General features: G+C 42.4%; 2 protein-coding genes across 2 annotated transcripts; both read right to left on the bottom strand.

The window, feature by feature from the left end:
- Window positions 1–676: 676 nt before the first annotated feature.
- LOC118769008 (protein S100-A13-like) lies at window positions 677–2,375 on the bottom strand. Its single transcript, XM_036516004.1, has 3 exons — window positions 2,352–2,375; window positions 2,008–2,163; window positions 677–970 (listed from the first exon to the last, which is right to left on the bottom strand). The coding sequence occupies exons 2-3, from the start codon at window positions 2,134–2,136 to the stop codon at window positions 836–838; spliced, it is 264 nt and encodes an 87-aa protein (XP_036371897.1). The 5' UTR covers window positions 2,137–2,163; window positions 2,352–2,375; the 3' UTR covers window positions 677–835.
- A 3,746-nt stretch (window positions 2,376–6,121) lies between these two features.
- LOC118769157 (pre-B-cell leukemia transcription factor-interacting protein 1-like) lies at window positions 6,122–17,820 on the bottom strand. Its single transcript, XM_036516181.1, has 12 exons — window positions 17,691–17,820; window positions 16,360–16,438; window positions 15,820–15,904; window positions 15,283–15,374; window positions 14,538–14,622; window positions 14,269–14,342; window positions 13,434–14,019; window positions 11,782–12,006; window positions 11,136–11,159; window positions 10,144–10,181; window positions 9,683–9,784; window positions 6,122–9,397 (listed from the first exon to the last, which is right to left on the bottom strand). The coding sequence occupies exons 2-12, from the start codon at window positions 16,411–16,413 to the stop codon at window positions 8,216–8,218; spliced, it is 2,547 nt and encodes an 848-aa protein (XP_036372074.1). The 5' UTR covers window positions 16,414–16,438; window positions 17,691–17,820; the 3' UTR covers window positions 6,122–8,215.
- Window positions 17,821–20,630: the final 2,810 nt, after the last annotated feature.

The following is a 20,630-nucleotide window of genomic DNA, read 5'->3' as shown; positions in this document are numbered from 1 at the left end:
AAAATACCACACGGCTCAAGGTGTTGTCAGTACAGTGTGTGATTGTACCTGGCACACGTGAACGACGAATTAAGAATTTATGCCAGTTTAGTGAAATTGTGTGCATTATGTGTTCGTGTTAGCTAATCCAATTTGCTGGCCCAGTTGGCTAGCATGCAGTGAACCGTGCATTTTATACAAACTCTCGCCTTTAAGTAACGCCAGTAGAATCAAAAGTAATTCAGTACGTTTGTGTAGATACAAACTCCATTGATCATCTAAAGCATCAGAGGTAATAGGTGAAAACTAGAATATGGCGAGAACCTTAATTTTCATAAACAAATCAGACCACCCTCTTCTCGAACTGGAACCTTTATCATTTACATTATATTTGGCAAACAACTGTTATCCTTAGTTATAGAACCAGTATGTTTAAAAACTGGCATGTAAATATGCACAACCTCCTATCAGCATATCAGCATCGCAGAAACGTAACACACTTCACAATTAAGACTGTGGATCCACGACCACAGTGGATAATTCCATCGCCTAGAGCTAAGAAGTGCTAAGAAGTTGCAAAAGCGTGTGTTGTAAGGCAAGGTGCTCTGACGGGATGTCCGACGTGGGGGTGAAAGGGATAAGGAGGCGAGAACACTTGGACGAAGTCAATGAGACAAAATATCAGGGAACATCAGTGGGAAATGGAGGACTACTTTATTATTACAATCTGTCCTGGAAAGGGGGTAAAACAAAGATTTTGTGTCCAGATGAAAAACACTGTTCGATGATAGATAATTTTGGCCCAGAGTTCAGAATTACCACATCATTACAATGGACTCTATCTTGCGTCGGTCTCCTATTGGCTGAAACCTCCCTGCTTGCTGGCTAGTTTGCCAATCAGCTGCCAAAACTCCAGGAATGTCAGCTCCCCATCGTTGTTTTCATCCAATGAAGCCATGAGCTGGTCAATTACCCCGGGATCATTGCCATTCTACAGACAAACAATGACGGAAGAGAAACCAGGAGAGTTCAGAGTGGCAGAACCGGTTAAAGAAAGAATGCTGTACACTAGCGCCACCTTCCGGTAACACATTATATCATACATTCTTTCACATTCCTAAACCTCCGTATATTAATAGAACCACCTCCAGAAATCCCAATTATCTCACCATAATTCCGCTTCTAAAACCAGCTATGTCTGGCTATGTCTATGTTCAGGCTGTCTCAATCTAGGCCTACTTATTTTACAGTTAAATTGACAAAGAAGAAGTCCTCCACATTAGTTTATGAATGGTGAGTATTTCAGAGCAAAACTGCTACTGGGCATCATGGAAGGTGACTCACATTGGTGGTCGTTAAAGTAAATGACATTTCTTCACTGTAAAGCACTTTGAGGTCAATGAAAGTTTCTATATACTGGAAATGCCTGTCTGTATTATACTGTACACCAACTCACAGGCTGTCTTTCAATGATAGTTCCATTAGAAGTCATTTTGCCTCATTTACCTGCTGCTAAAGTTATGGGTTTTGGTTAGAATACAGTGTGGAACAGTGTTACACACAGCTGTATTGTTGCAGTAAGGGAACTGGACTGATAACCAGAAGCTGACAGTTTCAAGCACCTGTTGGTGCACTGCAGTTTTACCCCTGAGGAAGGTACTTCACCCAAAGTAAATATCTGGCTGCATAAACGAATGGCATGAAAAAGCTCCTAGCATATAAGATGCTCTGAATAAAACTGTCAGCCAAGTACATTATTAATGTAATGAAATGCATAACAACTCTCAACACAGGTGCTACACAGATGCACCAGTCTTTATACCATTTGGATGACTCACTCTAATCACTGAACACACTGTTTCAGCCAATTAAGATGCTTTAAAGATTAGTGGATCTGGGCAGCATGTGTATACTATTACTCATAAAAGTAAGCCCACAGTATGTTTCTGCTTACTCTGAGGAGCTTTGGTGAAGGGACCGCTAACATAAGCATGGGGTCTTCTCAATGGCAGTAAAGAGCTTTCTTACCTTGACAAAGTTGGGCAGCTGGGAGACCACCAGGTTACGGAGCTCCTCTTTGCTCAGGGTGTCAGACGACCCATCATTCCCAGCAAAGGTCTTGAACTGGGTGACCAGTGTGTTAATGGCAGATTCCATTGTGTGGAGAAAAGGCAGTGGGGTAGACTGAGACAAAGAGAAGTGGAGAGAGAGCTGTTACAGGATCTTTAAATCTCAAGACAAGCTGGAAAAAAGATTGACAGGTGCAGATGCAGTGTGAATAAGAGATGAAAATGACAAAAAGGGGGTAAGAATTGAGAGCATGAGAAAGAGAGTGGGAGACAGAGTGAAACACAGAGAGAGGTCAGACTCACCAGCCAGGCAGTGGTAGCAGCAGGTTGACAGAGGGTTGTCTCCTGTCACCTTTTTATACTCTCCATCCGTCCTTGAGACGCTGGTGTCAGCGGAAAATAGACCATTCACCTGAATTTCCCTCATTCCCTTACCTGCGATACCTTTGTGATCTGCATAGTCCTGGATTTTCCATGCCCCCCCCCCACACACACACACACACACACACACTCACACACTCACACTCACACTCACATTCATACACACACACACAGATATGATAGCATACACTGACACAAAAATGTCAGATGAGACAAACATATTTTAAGTCACATGTTGTATATACTCTGGTCATATATTGGGCAAATGAGTGTTTGAGTGTAAACTTTCAGCAAACAATACGTCAATCCATATATGATAGATTACTCACAATGAAACTGCATATGGAGTATGCTAAATCCACACACCGAGGAACACACACACACACACACAATCATGTTTCCATACATGGCATTTCTTCACTACCTTTATAGGTACTAGAAACCAATCCACTAATCACTCTTTTGGGTTCACAGAATTGCCCATGCTTTTTCCACTCAGGTCAGTTTATATCTGCGATAACTCACATGGTTTCTATTCCTTGTGCTCTGTAACTGGTCTGTCACAATTCCTTTATTAAGAACCCTCAATTCAATAAAACTGGATTGATTGATGGATCACTCTCTGTCCGCTTTGTCTCAAGCCAATATAGAGGAAGACGAGGTAAGAAAACTCATTTAGCTTAGAAAAATCCAATTCTGAATTCACTTTGAGTGCTCTACCTTTAAAGTATCAAGCTGCAATGTCAGCAAAAAAACAAAAAAAATATAAACCACAGAGAGCTGAGCACGGAGATAAGGGAGCACGATTTGAGTGCTACCATCACAACTGCTCTCCACATAGCCCAGCAGAAGATTCACTTACATGCACTTCTCTAATACTATTACAAGGAAAACACACAGACGCTTCAGGCCTGACTCACCCATACTTTTCACTGGAATTTAGTATGAAGTGTCCTCATATGTCACATACAAACACGGTGTGGCACATGTCAAAAAATATGACCTGTATTATTATGCCATCAAAATGCCACTGTTGGATACATGATCAGGAGTAGTGTTCAGGCATCACATGGGTTCACCAGCTCTAGATTTGTCCTGAGTCAATTGGGTGGGCTCCATCAACACATCTGCAAATGCACACTTTGCGGATTTCATACACCTGTTATAGGTAACGTCTCAATTTATGCTACCAGTCAGATTGCTCTGGCTCCATTCTTCCCTGCTTGAAATCACATGAACAGCCCTGTTTGTGCCTTTGGAGATGCTTTTTGTATATCTACATATCTGCACGTCTATGTACCTTTTGGCAGATGCCTGTGTAGGCGTTTGCCAAATCAATGGTAATATTTATGTAATAATATTTATGTTTGATGTGTGTGAATTTGCCACCACTCCCCCATCACTTGTTCCTGAGCTGCACGAGTTAACAAAAAAAGCCCTAAAATATTGATGAGTGGACAGATATTCCAGTTGCTTTAATTGCAGAGTTGGGGATATTGCTAAGGAGGTAGGGATCACGTTACACGCCTCTGTTAGAGCTGAGTCAGCAGGACTGAATCTGAAGCACAGAACCAAGCACTCACACCCCTATAGGAAAGAAGGTGATCAGCGAAACAACAGAGTATAACTGGAGTACTAGCTGCACTACACTATCATAAACTGATGTTATTTTACATGGTTTGCATTGTTTTAATGAATTTTTAAAAAATGTTATGCTTTGTATATCCTTTGGATTATATGAGTGATGGTACAGACATCTTTGGTGACTGCTGTGTTGTTTTAATGTAAGCAAGCAATACTTACACATCGTCAGTGCTTTCCTATGGTGTTTTACATGGTTTCTTTTTAAGCATCTGTCTTTATACTGCTTTAAATATATTCTTCAAGTAAATTGCCCCAGAGGGACAGTAAAAATGTACTGATTAATTGACCATTACTAATACTCGTAAGTAGAGGGTCTTGGGTTCAAGTCCAAGATGGAGTCCTGCTGGTGAACCCTTGAGCATAGACTTCTGCCTAACCTGGTCCAGCAATACCCAGCTCTACGGTTACACCCAGAGAGCAGGTGTGATATATTGTAAGCACTATAAGTCACCTGCATACACTGCTCCGCCACCGATTTCAAAAGTGATAGTGAAACATCCAGCTTGTCACTGCTTTCATAAGAAGTCTCCGAACAGAATGCAAACTGCTGTGCAGTTAACGAATAACTCGAGAGCTGCTGTAGTCTTGTCACTTTGAGTAACTTGCAGTGCTTGTATGATCAAAGAGTTTTTGCTATATATACACACTATGTACTTAGTGTTACCTAGTGTTTGCTACAACATAGTATATATTTTTCTATATACTTGTGTCCTCATGCAATCAAATGACAATCCACTTTGTCCTCAATGTTATGTAAAATGGCAGTTTTGTTAACAATGTTTTGTATGTGATGATTAAAAGTAATATTTTCTTCAAACAGAGGTTAAGAACACAGGGAAATTTAGAGTCTACTTAGAGTCTTGAATTTGGGCCTACATACAGCTATGTAACTGAAACACACACTTCACAGATACAACCAGACAAAGCCCTGAGACAACAGTGCTTCCAGTTCTTTGAAGGCATACATACACACCGACAAACTCAAACACACAAGTGTTCCTGCATTCACAAAGCGCTTGTAATAATGTAACATCTCAGTGAATCATTCGTGTCATGTCTGCCATTCGGTCACTTTCAGTCACACCCTCCCTTGTTTTCACGCTTTATATGTCACCACCTTCATAATGCCCAGTTGTGCCTTCTGCAACCTGCAATATCAAATGTGAAGAATACTGTACAAAATGAGGGGCTACAGCGGAAAAAAAAACATACAACAACAAACTAGTGTATTTGGTTATTCAGAAATCCACTCAAAAATGGCCATAATGTAGAGAAGCATTCATCATTTCTGAAATATCATTAAATCCAAGGTATATTTGTGGAAAACATCTGAAGCAGTTTAATCTTCATATTTCCTTTAGAGCCAGTGTTTAAACCTAACTTTTATTAGTGGCAGTTTGGGGTTTACAGTAATTGAAGCTTGCTGTATTTGTAGAGGGATACAGTTGTATTAATCCATAAATTAAGACTTGCTCACACCTCTTAAGACAAAGATAAAGTAAAACATTTTGAGGAGACTCGCACCAAAGAATGATATCTAGTCCTTGCTGTGTTTCTGTAAATATTCTTATATTGAAGCAAAGCTGTATTCCACCCAATGCAACATGACAGTCGGGTTAACCATGAATGTCAAAAACCAGTGCAAAAGAATGCAAATTGCTCTGAATGACCTGTCTTCCCCCATTCTCACCCATTTGTGTAAAGGTTGAAACCAGTACTGGTCTGACATTTAAACTTACAGGCCTGTGTATTTATCTAGACATCAACATTCTGGGCCAACTGCATTCCAACCTCACAGACTCAATATCCAGGTCTAACAGAGTTCAGTGATCTAAACTGGAGGTTTAAACCCCTTTTAAGGTCCTTGAAACTTGCTGTGAATACACGAAAAAGACCCCTTCTTTTTCTTTCTCTATGATATATCATATGATATAGTATAATGTAGTACCATTGCATTTTTAATGATTTCCAACACAAGAATATTCCCCAACGTGATAGAACAGACAGGATTCCAATTGGACATCATTTGGTTTGAGCCATTTAATATCAGGTCAAAGAACTGGCTGCTCATAGCTACCATACACTGAAATAGCAAATAAAAGTCTCAATTCAAACCCAAATATGAACACACATCAGTAGTAACTAGAACCCAAACCTCCTATGGCAAATCCACAAATAACATTAACCAGTTGATTTAGACTAGTTTTTCAAATGTAATTGCTTTCAATCCTGCTATGGTACACACAGTAGGTGAGCATACACTACTTATTCTACTTTAATCACTGAACAACATTTTAAGGAAGAATACCTTAACTAATGTTGCTCTACTTGTTACTTACTTAAATAAATATGTCAGCACTGAATGCTAAGAAGTTACTGTGACTAAAGAATGTATTAAAAATGTGATTAAAGACTTACTTCATTTCTTCTTTAAGTATCTTTTATAACACGACCCTGACTGATCAAATGCTACGCTACCTGAAACAGCAACAAAAAGCATTGGGAAAAACCTCCAAAAGTTAACACTGTTGTTAAAAATGACAAATTCAGCTTGGGTCTTAATGTACAGTGGAGGCAGGTGATCCTGCTTCTGGAGTCCCACAGTCCTGCCGATTGTCTAGGCCTCTCTGAGTGGTGCTCACTACCTTGAGCACATGGTCTGCTGAATAGAATTAAGCTATTAATATATCCAATTATGCAGTTAAAGGCTGGGAAAAAACAAAAAACAGAAGCATCTCTGGCACTCCAGGACCTGGACTGCGTACTCCTGATCTACAGAACTGAAGCGCAACCATTCTTAAGGGAGATGTCTGCTCAAAAATTAAAATTCTGGTATTTTTATGTGAAAGAAAACAAATTTACACACACTATTGTGCATGTCAAACTGCTTTATGAAAGCACAGATCTGAACCATCCCCCTCCAGTTGACGCAAGCCACCGTCACTGCCAGCTAGAGATCTCAATTTGGGTTACTGGAGCAATACAAACTTATGCTAAAAAAAGCACTTATGTCTCAGATCACTGTGACACCAAGAATCACTTCTGAACAAGTCACTGTGCAGTCTGCGCTTGGTGACAGTGTCATTGTTTAGAACTTCAGTGAAAAGCTACACAACTACAAATTCAAGATAAATCAAAACCAGAAGCAAAATGATTGTGGTCGCAGCCTATAAATTAGGCCTGATTTCTCAATGACACTCCCAAATCCTTATCTGGAGAGGTCAGGGTCATTTTAGGCTTTCACTATGCAGTCTCGGATGCTCAATCATGCATGGAAACATTTGTCACATTCAACACATATCATAACACTGCAGCTCTGACAGGAGTAGATTTTTAAATATAAGACAAAAACCACGCCATAAAGGCATCATAAAATGTAAAACACTCCAATTCAACTCCAATAACTTCAATGTCTTAATGCTTTAGGAGGGTGGGAATCTGCATTCAGACGCTGGTTAATCAAACCACTTAAATCTGTATTGCCCAACTCCAGTCCAGCAGGGCTGCCTCAGTCCAGGTCCTATAGGGTGTCCACATTTCCTCTCCCAAACCTGGCCTACTTTCCCAACTAACTTTCTAACTAAGCTGTACTTCTGCTGTCTGTTAACCAGTAACAAGTCCCAGCACTTGGGGGGGAGACTCTGACAAGTTCAGTAGAGAAGAATCAGCTGGTAGATCAGGTAGATGTGTGGTCAGGTAGAATGAAAGCCGTGGATCCTAATTTTGACCTTGGAGCACTGTGGTACAGCTCTTAAAAAGGCCAGCACATTCACTGCTATGAAGTTCACTTCAGCTAGTTCAGTTTACAACAAGCGGTTCCTTAAGTGCTAAGCTAGAACACAAAAACTTGTTGACAACACGGCGGTAGAGGTAGGTTAAGACTGAATCTCCACAAAAATGCGAGATGGGAACAAGATGTAAGGGGCCACATGTTTTTGTGATGCTTCAGTTTTTCCCAATTGTATTGGTGAAGAGGTGTTTTTGCTCACATCTGAAGTGCATTTCTGAAACTACAGCCCTCCAAGGCCGGGATAAGTAATGCCTTTCTGAACCCATTCCATCACTTCTATCCTCTGTCTGTCTGTCTCCTTTTCTCTCCCCCCATCTCCCTACTCCTCACTCCTTTCTTCTCCCCTCTTCCATCAGCCCCACATTCTGCTCTCCTTCCCCCTCTTCCTGCCCTCCCTCTCTCCTCCACCCGGCAGAGTGAACCTCCTCAGTGCTTCTCTCTCAAACTCATCCATCTTCTCTTCAGCTTCACGGTCTCCCTCTACCACATCCTCCAGCATGTCGGCCACGTCTTCCACAAACTCTCGGAACGGCATCTTATGGTGAACGAAAACGCCGTCGATGAAGAACTCTCTGACCAGCCGAATGATCGCCTCCTTGCTCTGACCCGCAGCTCCCCCCAGCTTGCTAAGGTAGCCCTCAAAAACCCCAAGAAATTCATCCAGCTTCACGGGGACAAGCCCCTCCTTTCTGGCACACTCTGAAATACCCCTACAGTCCACCGGAGGGCGATTGTTTTCCAGTTCCTCTCGCTGATGTTTCCAGTAGTCAGCATGGGTGTGGCGGTGATGTGCCTTTTCTACGGTTCCCTGCCAGTGCCTCTCTTTCCTGATTTTGTCCTTGCCCATCCCTCGTTCTTCTCTCTTCTTGGTGCTTCCATCTTTCTCTGTTTTCCACCCATCTTTGTGTGGCTTCCAGTCCTTTTCTTTTTTGTCCTTCCTCCACCTCTCGTCTCTGTGGTCCTTTTTCTCCATCTTATCCTTCCACGATCCCTCTCTTTTTCTCTCCCCATGTTTTGGGGACTCTCTCTCTCTCTCTTTCTCTTTTTCCCACACTTGTTTTCTCTCCTTCTTCTCCACCCATTCTTTGTGTTTATCTTTCCCTCCATCCTTCCCACGTTTCCAATCGCTCTCTCCCTTCCTTTCCTTTTTGTCAACTCTGTGCTTCCACTCTTTCCCCTCTTCCCTCCCTTTCTTCCAATCCTTCTCCTGGAATCCCTCTCTCCTCCCCTCTTTTTGTCCTCCCTCCCAGTGCTTCTTCTTCCCTCCTCTCCTCTCCTCTCCTTCTGTCCACCTCCTCTCCGGCTCTCTCGCCCCTATTTGTGCATCACCCTCCCTTGTTTTCCTCTCCTCTGTTAAGACTTTCTCCTTCCCGCTCTCCTGCCAAATTCTGCCTCCCTCACTCTTGTCTTTCTCCTCTCTTGTTCCTGGCCCTTCCTGCACTGTTGAGCTCTGGTTCTCTGTCTGGCCAGCAGGGGGCTCCTTCCCCATCTCCTCTGCCCTCTGAAGCACCAGGTTTAACTCTTCTTTCTGAGACTGAGAGGGAAGGAGAGAAAGAGAGATTAGAGGACAACAGAAAAACCAACAGGTGAGGATTGACTACATTCACATCACACAGCCCAAGCTACACTGGTTCACTAATTAAGATTAATCATCAAGAGTCTCATATTTGTCTCAAATCTGTTTTATCTTGTCTTGTTGCGTTCTCCATGTCTGACACACAATTTCATTATTAAATGATTATGCCGCACATGAGAGATGGGAAGAATGACAGGTCAAGTGTAGTCTGACCTGTAGCTGTGCCTGTGCTTGCATCTGTACCTGTAGCTGTGCCTGTAGTAGAGTCATCTGCTGGTTTTCTTCAGCCAGTTTACCCAGTAGCTCCGTCACTTCCTGAGGAGTGGGAGGTTTGGCGTCGGGGTTCTGCCATTCCATAAAGACAATGACAGCAGCATGACACAGTGTTACATCACATTATTGAACTGACAGACACATTCATCCAAGAACACCTAACTCACAATGAACATGTTACTCATTTAAATAGCTTGGAAGTAACAGTGGCAATTCAGTCTTAAAAATTAGAAAACTACAATACCCAAACCAGTTTTCAAACTAGTGAGGCTCTACATCCCTAACCACAACTCCATGCTGCAATCCAAATGCAATAACTAACTGACTGCAGGTACAGTACACCTACAGGCAGAAAGTGGTAAACTAGAACAGAAGCAAGGAAGACCAAAAATATGCATGAAAAGAAAAGCTTAGACCTGATTTCCACGTACCTTAGGGTCTCTGAGCTGTGCAACCTCCGAGTCGTCTTCTGACAGTTGGGAAACAGAAATCTTACATCACTGTGTAACACACTGTGCCATACTGTGATAACACACTACATGCAACAAAAGTCTAGCTCAACGTCATAATGCACTTGCCAGTGGTAAAAAAAAAAATCTCACTCAATGCAACCAACAATACAAATTTACAATACAAAAGTCATGTCACACAGCACAAAAACATCACAACACTGGCCATGACACAGTTCACACAGGCTAACGGACCACAGCAAGCCTGCAATCTTATAACAGAATGACAGAACGTCAGAAACAGAGCACCATCTATTGTACGCAGCACACAGAAGGACAGATTGAGGATTCGCTCCAATAGGATTTTAGGGTTGCCAATAATGACTGTACCAAGCAGACAGGTCAAGCAAAGGACCTGTCGCTGACTTAGGGCAATTTTAGCACCAGAAGCACACAAAAAAGTGATAATTTCAAAACACTGTAGTAGTTGCTTTATGGACATTATGTCAAGTCTTCAGAGCACTATAAAGATCCATTTAAAAGGCAAATAGGGAAGTACAAAAAGAAAATAAAACTGAGATAAAGTATTTGGTTGGACTAACAAAAAGATGTCTTTATATTCACTTAAGACACGGTGTTTGCCGGGTATGTCCAGAATTTCTCCAAATTTCTTGAGAAAACTTAAATAAACATATTTAAATTGCTTAATTTCAACAATGCACATGCTAAATGCCGATCATATGCATTTAGCAGACCAGAGTACAGCACTTTAATATAGGGCCACAAAGAGAGCAAACACTGTTTATTTAACTAGTGCACAGCCACACCCAGAATTACTGAGAGTGAGCGACAGGGAGCCTGTGCAGGAGACTACAGTGGCACGGACATGCAGTGCATTCTGGGTAAAAGAGGGTGGGGGCATGACAGAGAGTTAGTGTGACAGAATAAAGTGTCAAGGCTGTCTGTTCACCTACCGTCTTCCAGGTCAATGAAGATACCTGTAGGAGCAGCACACCTTAGACCCTGAAATTTCTCTCCCTGGCTACAGAGGCACTCAGTTTAATGCAGTCATAACATTCAAACTGTGCTGAAAGCTAGGTCCTGTGGAGACACAGGTCAGCTAATGACAAACACCAGTGTCAACCATTATGAGGTCGATTCCTTCTGGACTGGAATGAAAATCTCATTGGCACCTTACGGGCAATCAATATACACTGGGTACAGTTTCAGTAGTCTGAGCAAGATTGACAATGGTTGGAAACTGTGGGCAAATTGCTCTTGAATTGATTATTCCAGCCTCTCACACTGTCAGACAGAACAAAGTGAGGGTAGCTACAACAGTAATAATGAACCATATGATTAATGACTAAGTGCCAGCAATGATATTAGGAAAAGAGCATTTACCCATAGTTCAATGCACACTGTTAGTAGCTGGGGAAAAAGAACTTACAGTATATGGAACATCCACTGATAATATGCAGTGTAATGCTGTACGTACTGTTGACTAAATTCAATACTAAGCTCCCTAGAGAAACCGCTGGCATGAAAACATGACTGTGAGCACTACAGGACTACAGCATTTGGTGCGATTCTAATAACGCTCTTGACCACGTGACTCACCTGAAAATATTATGGACCCCAAGCTGAGCAGGATCAGGGCTCCCACAATGCACTTGTTCAGAGAAAGTCCACCCTCCTCCTTCCTCTCAACAAGTCTAAACTCCTCTTCTTCCTCATCCTCTTCCTCAGCCCCTGCTCTCACTGGAAGGTCAGGGGGGCTAGCCGGTTGCACATGTCTCCTCCTCAGACCCTCCTCCTCCCCAAATACTGTGTCGCCCCGATAATCTGGCACAGAGGGATAAAAAGGAAGGTGCCAAAAACATCATACGTGGAGAGGGTTCAAAGGCAGTGGGGTTTTAATATAACAGAGGATTAGCACTGGACATCTATCTATCAGAGCTGTGGAAGAAGTGAAACTGGAACACTGTAACAGGACTGTTGTTGACTGCCAGACCTTCGAAGTTCCTGGGACCAAAGAAATGTCAAAGAGAATTCATACCTAACTAAGACTACATCAGATACAACAGGATTAATAACCCCTACTCCAGGCACCAAATGAGCTCATAACACAACTGCATTCACGTGTATTTCTCACTGCTGAGATGACACACTTCTCCAAGCGAATTCCAGTGCGGAGGATTCCGAGCAGACCAGCCTCAAGAAAGATTAAGCCATCTGTGACTCTGCTGGCTCGACACAACACTAATTCCCCTCCTTTGTTTTTGGCTCCGGCCAACTCCAAACCACTTTAAACCGGTTCTGGTAAAGACAACACTGGGTGAATTTTTAATTGAACTTGCACCCTATCACAATCCTTCGGTGGCCACAGCAAATTAGCAAAACTGTTTTGGACCTGGATATTTAAATGCTAGTGATGCTTCTTAGTAAAGCCTGATTTAAGACAACATCATGCGATGTGAGGGGTGAGCCAGAGCTCAGAATGCATGGAACAATGAGGGTAAATGCCATTGCAAGGTGCAGTTCCCTGGACCCAGTGCCCACTCCTGCTGGGTGGCAGTGTTTTGAACTGTGGCTCATTTTGTAATTGGGTTACGACAGAATCCAAATAATATCCAGCGCAAGAAATTTTGTTTGTTTATTGTCATAGTGTTATATTTTTTAACATGGGGAAAATTATCACCTTCCTCAAGCCCCTGTGTCAACGAGACCTCTGTCAAGGTAATTTTAGCCCCTCCTCTGAAAAACTCTCCCGATCTGATTGTTCAGTATGATGTGAATCTATACACGCAACTAGGCTCACTTTCAGTTAGCCTGCTGTGGAGAAGGGTTAAATTCTTTGATACGTTGCCATGGAAATAAGCCTGGCTGGATTTACGAATGGATTTGTGAAACCAAAAAGTTTGCCAAATATTTATTAATGTTAGCTGGCTGACTCCTGCTTCTCTACTCCACAAAAACACAATCAACTGTGGGGAGATTACTGCATTTATCCAAAGGGCTGTGCTTTTGTGACCTGACTACAACTGGAATTAATGAGAACCAGGTTCTAATTTAGGCTTTTTTTTCTACCGTTAAAACCTCATTTATCAGCATTGTAATGGCTTGGAAAGTGTTAATTAAGTTGAGGGAATTAAGGGAAGCATCAAGCATTTTGCCTCCCCCCCAGTCTTTTCCAACAATCCTCCTATTACACTCACAACCCCACAGAACCACCTTCTTCTACCCCTCTCTCATCTCACACCATTCCATACCTTCACATGGTCCAACATCGCTCACTGTCTTCGCTGGCTCAGATACTTCCTCTTGGTATTGGAGCACCTCCTCTTCCTGAGACGCAGGTGTGGACAAAGTGGCAAAGGAGTCTGGGCTAACAGGTGCTGGGACCTCAGGGGCGGGGCTTACATCAGCATAGGTATCAGAGGTGGGGCTTACAAAGGCGGGGATCTCTGGGGACGTGCTTGTGTCAGTAAAGGTATCGGAGGTAGAGCTTACAATGGTAGGACTCTCAGTGGGGGGGCTTATATGGGTGTAGATATCAGAGGGGGGGCTAACAGGTGTGTGGCTCTCAATGGAAGGGCTTATGTCAGTGTAGGTATCAGAGACAGGGGTTGCAAGGGTTATGCTCTCAACAGCAGGGCTTATATGGGTCCAGGAATCCGAGGTGGGGCTAACAGCTGGGTGACTGTCAGAATAGGGGGTAGTGACTGTGTATGCATCAGGTTCAGGGCTAAAAGGGGTATGAGTCTCTAGGCTGGCACTCAAAGGGACGTGGCTGGAAGGGGAGGGGCTGGGAGGGGCAGGACTCTGAGTGATCTCGGGAGCAGTTTCTTGGCAAACCTTTGAACCAGACGTGAACAAACCCATTAGAAGTGCTTAACATTTAAATGAGAAGCACAAGAAGATATCTAAATTATTAACACCAAATTGGCCAAGATTGCTCTGGAAAATAACTGAAATGTGAATGACATGATCAAGGTAATTAAGAGCGCAGTAGTTTTCATATGTTTGAGCAAAAGATACAGGCGTCCTGATAGTTCAGGGCCTGGAAAGAGGAAAACAAGAAATAGAAGAGAAACAGTAACTGACCTGCAGCCCCTCCTCAGATAGAACTAATTCGGTTGGTGCCTCACTGTCCCCTGTTCGTAACTCGGCAACTTTCCCTGACAACAGAAAGCACAGTCAGCACAATACAAGTGGAATGCAAACCAGTGCCACAACGCCACCCCACCGGCACCTGGCCTCATCAGCGCTGCTATAATACAAAAACATATGCTAAACTAAGCATACATTCTTGCCAAAGAATTGACAATTGCATGTGTGCATACCAGTAAAACTGACAGAACGCATGACTGTACCTGTCACTTCCTCAGCGAGGCCGGGTGTGTCTGCCAAACCTTCACTCCCATCATTCCCTGGGCCGATGTTCACTACATCGGTTTCCTGAAAAGGAGGTGAATACGTTTTCTTACTTTTTCACACAACTGTATCAAACCAGTCCAAAAGCACAGAACAAGGACAGTGCCTTGTCCCACATCACAGATAAACACACACCACACATAGGTGCACACACATGCACGCAGACACACAAACACACACACACAAACTCACACACACACACAAGTCACATTTGTATGCACACATGCATGCACAATGGGCAGAAGAGGTGTGCACTCTGAAATAAAACAGACACTCAGAAAATCTACAGTATTTAAAAATCTACTCCGTCCCATCTTTCCCCTGGGCACAATATGAAACTAGTTCTTCTTTTTGGAAATAATAACCACTACGAGAGAACTGTATTCAACTTGACCTACATCGACATGTATATATAGGTTGGCAGCTGTTACTGATATGACTGCAGGAGAAGGACTTTAAAGAGTAGGGCTGAGAGGGGAAGAGCCCCAATGCCTCCCAAGAGGGTAAATTTAAGAGGGTTCAGAGTTTAAAACGGTTAATTTGTCAGAATCCACTAACAGTAATAAAAGATCAAGACAGTGCACAGAGGATTATCCTTCACAGATTTACAGGCAAACATGGGCACAAAAGTCAGATATGCTGTCTGACGGGGAACCACCCAGAGGAAACAAAATGGCAGCTCACAGAGGAAACAGAAGTGACCTGCAGTCCCTCCTCGGTCACTGCTGTCTCAGTCTTAGCGCCTGCGTCAGCTGTCTCCAGCACAGGGGCAGTCCCTGACAACAGAGAGCACCGTCACTGCAACACGAACAGACCATAAACCCACTCTAACACCTCCCACCCACCACACTGCCTGCCTCCACCTCCTGTGACACAGTGCAGAGCACTTACATAACTCTCATCTCCCATTCAAAATGACAAACATGCTCTCCCCTCCAATGGGACAACGCGGGCTAAGAATGCCCTTAGGAGCTTTAACCACTCAGAGACAAACAGAACACAAAGCTTATTTATCTGAATCCATGTTGCATAGATACTGTACAGAATCAATGACTTTCATGGTATATGGATGGGCTAACACAGCAGGACCTGTGTAAGATGAGGCATCCACATGGTATGAAGGTCAGTGAATATGCACAGGACTGATCCATAATGAAGTCCATAAAGAAGTCCATAATGTGGGGTGAAAAAACACATGACAGTGAAACTGACAGCACATACCCGTCACTTCCTCCGACAGGCCGGGGGCATCAGCAAGGCTTTCACTCCCATCATCCCTTGGGCCAACATTCCCTACAGCAGTTTCCTGAAAGTGGAAGAGTTGTCTTCAGTGCCCCATCCTCCACTGCGCACACACACACACACACACACACACACATTCTAAGGATATTAGGTTAACCAGCCCCCACTCCCTTCCCTCCTCAGGTACTGCGGTCCCGTTCTTCTGTGTAAGAGACTGCTCATTGAGCAGAGGTGTCACAGATTTGCGGCTGACATCTAAACCAAGGCAACAGAGGCAGACAGATCTGTACCACCGCACTCTTATAGTTAGGAAAATGGGTGACCTGTTCTAATATTACCACACTGTGTGTTCATGCTCCCATTCCTGGATACCGATGAGACAGAATCATTTGCTAAATTCTCCCTTCACTTAAGGTTTTTTTTTGATATTGAGTCGCAAGTCCTTGAATCCTGAGACAAATGCAGTAATTGATTAGCATCTCTAGGGATTGAATAATTAGCCTCATCCTTAGAGTTTACCTCTGGGGTGAGGATGGTCCAGCTGTTGTTGAACCCGTTGTTGTTGTCAGACATTGCCTCCTTGTGGCTCAGCACAGATCTGCAAGAAACAAATCACTTAATAGCAAATTATTGATTATTCTACGCTTAACAGATTAACTCAACAGTCTACCCATCCTCACAAACGCAAAGGCGTCTGGACATACATAGTGCATCTCGACGAAATAACGTGATGAAGCTGAATATACGAAATTATCTGTGAAAACGAGAACGAATGCGGTTTATTGTGTAATTTATTCACGTCCTCATTAGCAGTTCGAAAGCGTTGTGGCTGAACTGCTCTTGGTTTTTTTTTTTTTAAAGCAGACCAGTAGGTTCTTTGGCAGAAAGTAGCGTTGCTATGGATGCTTTTCACTTGTCACTGGACTGGTGTGAAGCGTGACAACTGTCTTCATCGTAGCAAACATTCAAACGTCTCGTATTGCTAGCTACGTGCACTGTGGTGTTTCAAATGTGACTTAATTGTAACGGGTACGCTGTGTGACCCAGGCGTTTATCGTAGGTGTCAAAGAATCAAGCGCGGTATCGCTTTGTATTTTAATATAACGCAAACTATTTATGTTTACTATGGATGGTGCATATGTGTATTTAAAATCAGTTTTGTGAGTTTTCCCCCAGTTATTTTTCCCTGCAAATGATTCTCGTGTCTATGCGGGTCCTTTCTTACTGTCTCCCCTCAGTAAAAATAACAACGATGCTATCTAGATAGTACACTAGTTCGCTGTTTAGGCTAATTATCTGCAACGAAACGAGGTTCAGTTTTGCTCATCTGTCTGGTGGGTGTGTTACCTAACGTTACTGAGCTGCGTTCGCGACGCTGCACTTTACGCATTGTTTCAGTTGTAAACTATGCCCAACCCCGGGTCATCGACCACAGAGTCCATGTTCATGAGCTAACGATCTAGCTAAGAAGCTAAATATATATATTGCTAACTCACACTGACAAAGCAAGCTACGCTAGCTCGCTATCATTTTCAGCGAATTTGACACTGGATAGCCAGCGCTACGTAGGCTATATTAAATCATCTAGACCTTAAACAAAAGGTGCGCTGTGAGCCAGACAGCTACGTAAATAGCTGCCTATCTACAGTTTTATCCTACTCGAAGCAACTAGGAAAAATGACAGTTAAGTTGTAGCTAAGAATCTAAAATAGCTGTCAGCTACTGGAGCTAGCTAACTATCTAACTGGTTTGCTGAATTAACCAATCAAACTGACATCCTATCCAATATAAGTACTGACAATCTTTTTGATACCCACATATTACTATATTATTAAGTGGCAGACACTTACCCTCTTTTGCATATCCTGATCCCCCAAACTGTTGACAAACTAGCTAGCCAGCTAGCGAGCTAAGTTATTTTTCTGCGCTCTTTACGCGAACCCCAGAACTTTGGGAATTCAGAACTCCGTTCTACTATTACGCTCCCCTGTATTGTCCAATGGTATAACAAGGATCCCGTAGGTTCCGTATCCCTTAACAGTATCGGCCAATCATAGTGGGATATCGTGTCAAACAAATAGCAAATTTTGCCATTGATTGGCATTCGCAGGTGTGAGAGACAGGTGACGATATACAATCTCTCGAACATGGACCAAAAGAAACTCAACGCCGACGATGACTGCACAGCCAGATGCGGGGACACGCGTGTTCACCCAGACATATACTGACACGTCTGCATTGCTATATTTGAGGGGACTTCCCATATGGACCATTCCCATTGCCATTTGTAGCCAGCGAGCTTGCACGAAATTCCCGTTGTATTTCATCACCGTCTGTGCTTTATTCAAGAAAATGGAAGGTCGGAACTGGTCAGCTCACGCCAATTCATCTTCATCACTATATTTGTATACTTCCCATTATGTATTGTAATGAATAACACTATCCATTTAAGGGAAGCAGCCGTTATATTGTCTGGGTTGTTTTTATAACCCATTGGGACAGCACTACATTTGGCACCACGTGTCTGCCCGACTTTGCAGATACCCACATAATGAAGGGTCACGGTGTAGGTCAATGCTAAATCAAAGGGCAGGGCTCTGTAATCTGATTTCAGTTGTTTAGCTTGCACTTTCCATTGTCCAATGAAGTGGATGCTGGTATTTTGACTTTAAGTTTTAAGATGTCTGTGGAAATTTCCTGTATAGAATGAATAACCATAAACTGGTGGCCTTACTTTATCAAATAATACTCAATGTAAAATTATATAAATCTAAAAATATATATATTTAGGATGCCTTATTGATGTCAATGTTTTCATAATAGTTAATGTAGAAGTAAAACTTCCGATGTGGTGAATTATAACTGAAACCACTGGGTTCTTCAAGACATGACACTTTTTGTTATATGACAACATGATGCTCAAATACTAAAATCCTTTCTGTTGCAAATATTTTGGACATTCTTCACTCATATACCCATACTATGGATTGGAGAGTAGAATTCTGCAGATTTCTGCAGCATTCTAATGAACACAATTCATAATCACGCAATCATGCAAACTACCATTCAGTAAGTGGATATCAAGTATCTTGGAATAGTTTGACTTTTAAATTAGTACAGTCCCAAAGATATAGGGAAGGGTTTTGGTTTGGGCAGTGGTGTAACCCCAACCCTAACCCAGTGTTGTGTTATGACAGGCAATCCAACACAAAAAAAGTAAAAATTACATTCACATCAAGTTTTTTTTCCACTTCAAGTTTCCAAGGTACAACCTTATTTATTAATGTCAGAAGTCTAAGTAGTATTTGCATTTCATTCATTTTACAAAAACTAACCTAAAATTGTAAGAGATTTTGTGAATGTACAAACACTTCCATAAGGATTTAGGAGTTGTTATATTTTCAGTACCCTTCAGAGGCCTCATAGCCTGGTTTCCATTTACCTACATTGTACAAATTATACAGTGGTTTAATAAGGCAGTGTGCGATTCAAAAGAGGAAATCTTACCCATTGACCAAGTGTTGCATAACTCTTCTGTTTAAGCCTGCCTATTGCATTTCTAAATTTGAGAGTGAGATTCTTGGCCAGATTTGCATGAATGTATGCTCTTATAATGGATGAAAAAGTCCTGATAAACAGGAATAACAAATTTTGAACTAAGAGAGAGAAAGATTGCACATCATGCTGGTTATAGGCAGAACCAGCATACAGATTAGCTTTTCTTTCTGCCATGTACTTCATTTTATGCATTGGGTCTTGCTACCTACCATGGAGAATATGTTGAAAAATACATCATGGGATACACATGATAAATGTGTTTCACTCAATTTATGTACTCATAGCCTTCCTGCCATTTTGTCTAGCCTATAGTATACTATGCCTGGGTCATTCTGCTGTGGAGACACCTCCAGCATAGCTAAGCCTCAGTTAAGGCCAGTCAGTGGAAACATGGCTCATATTACAATTGTGTTCTTTTCCTCCCTTAATGCATGTACTCATTCCTCTATGTTTTCCCCATTCAGTTCCTTAGAACAATTTTGAGCCTATCTTTTACTTCTCCCTCATTGGGAAGTCTATGTTCCCTGTTTCTGAGACGACCATTCTTACAGTCCCCCACCCCCCACCCCCAGGCCCCTGTTCTTGATACAGACTAGGAAAGAACCAGCTGATCTATTAGCTCTGTCTGCCCCTCCTCCTTTCTGCTGCAATAGAGCGTTACTCCCCACCCAGCCCCTTTTTTCCATTCCAACTTGTTTTTCCATTCTCCTGGTCTCTGCCTCTCTTTCCCCATCTAATACACCTGCCCCATCCTCATCTGCATCCTACACGACCGCTCTCTTTTTCTTCTTTCTGTTCCTCTGCATCTCTTTCTGGAAATTGCTTTCGTTTTTGTCTTTTCAGAATGAGAAACACAAATAACCCCATCCCTTTCGGCTGAAGTAAGTCACCATGTACCTCTAGAAATGTCTGTACTTAGTTTTTCTCCATGTCCATTCCTTGTAACCCTGTACACATTACTCTCTAATAACCATGTACTCAGACACTCAGGCCTGTGTTGTTGTATTTGTGTTGATTGCAATCCAGAAATACGTATTTTTCTTCAAGATGTTTGTTTGAAAAGATGGAATGCTTCAGGAATATGTCACAAATGGCTGACTTTTGTTAATATCTCTCCTATTACCCTCATATTGGTTATTATGGTAACACTGAACACATGCTCTCCAACAGACATGAAAACTGACCACAAGACTTCAAATTTAGTTTGTAAAAAGCAAGAAAATATATTTGAG

This window comes from Megalops cyprinoides, chromosome 21 (genome assembly GCF_013368585.1).
Source record: "Megalops cyprinoides isolate fMegCyp1 chromosome 21, fMegCyp1.pri, whole genome shotgun sequence".
In the NCBI taxonomy this organism is placed as follows: Eukaryota; Metazoa; Chordata; class Actinopteri; order Elopiformes; family Megalopidae; genus Megalops; species Megalops cyprinoides.
Note: the sequence above shows the minus strand (reverse complement) of the source record. Positions and strands in the feature narration are given on the sequence as shown.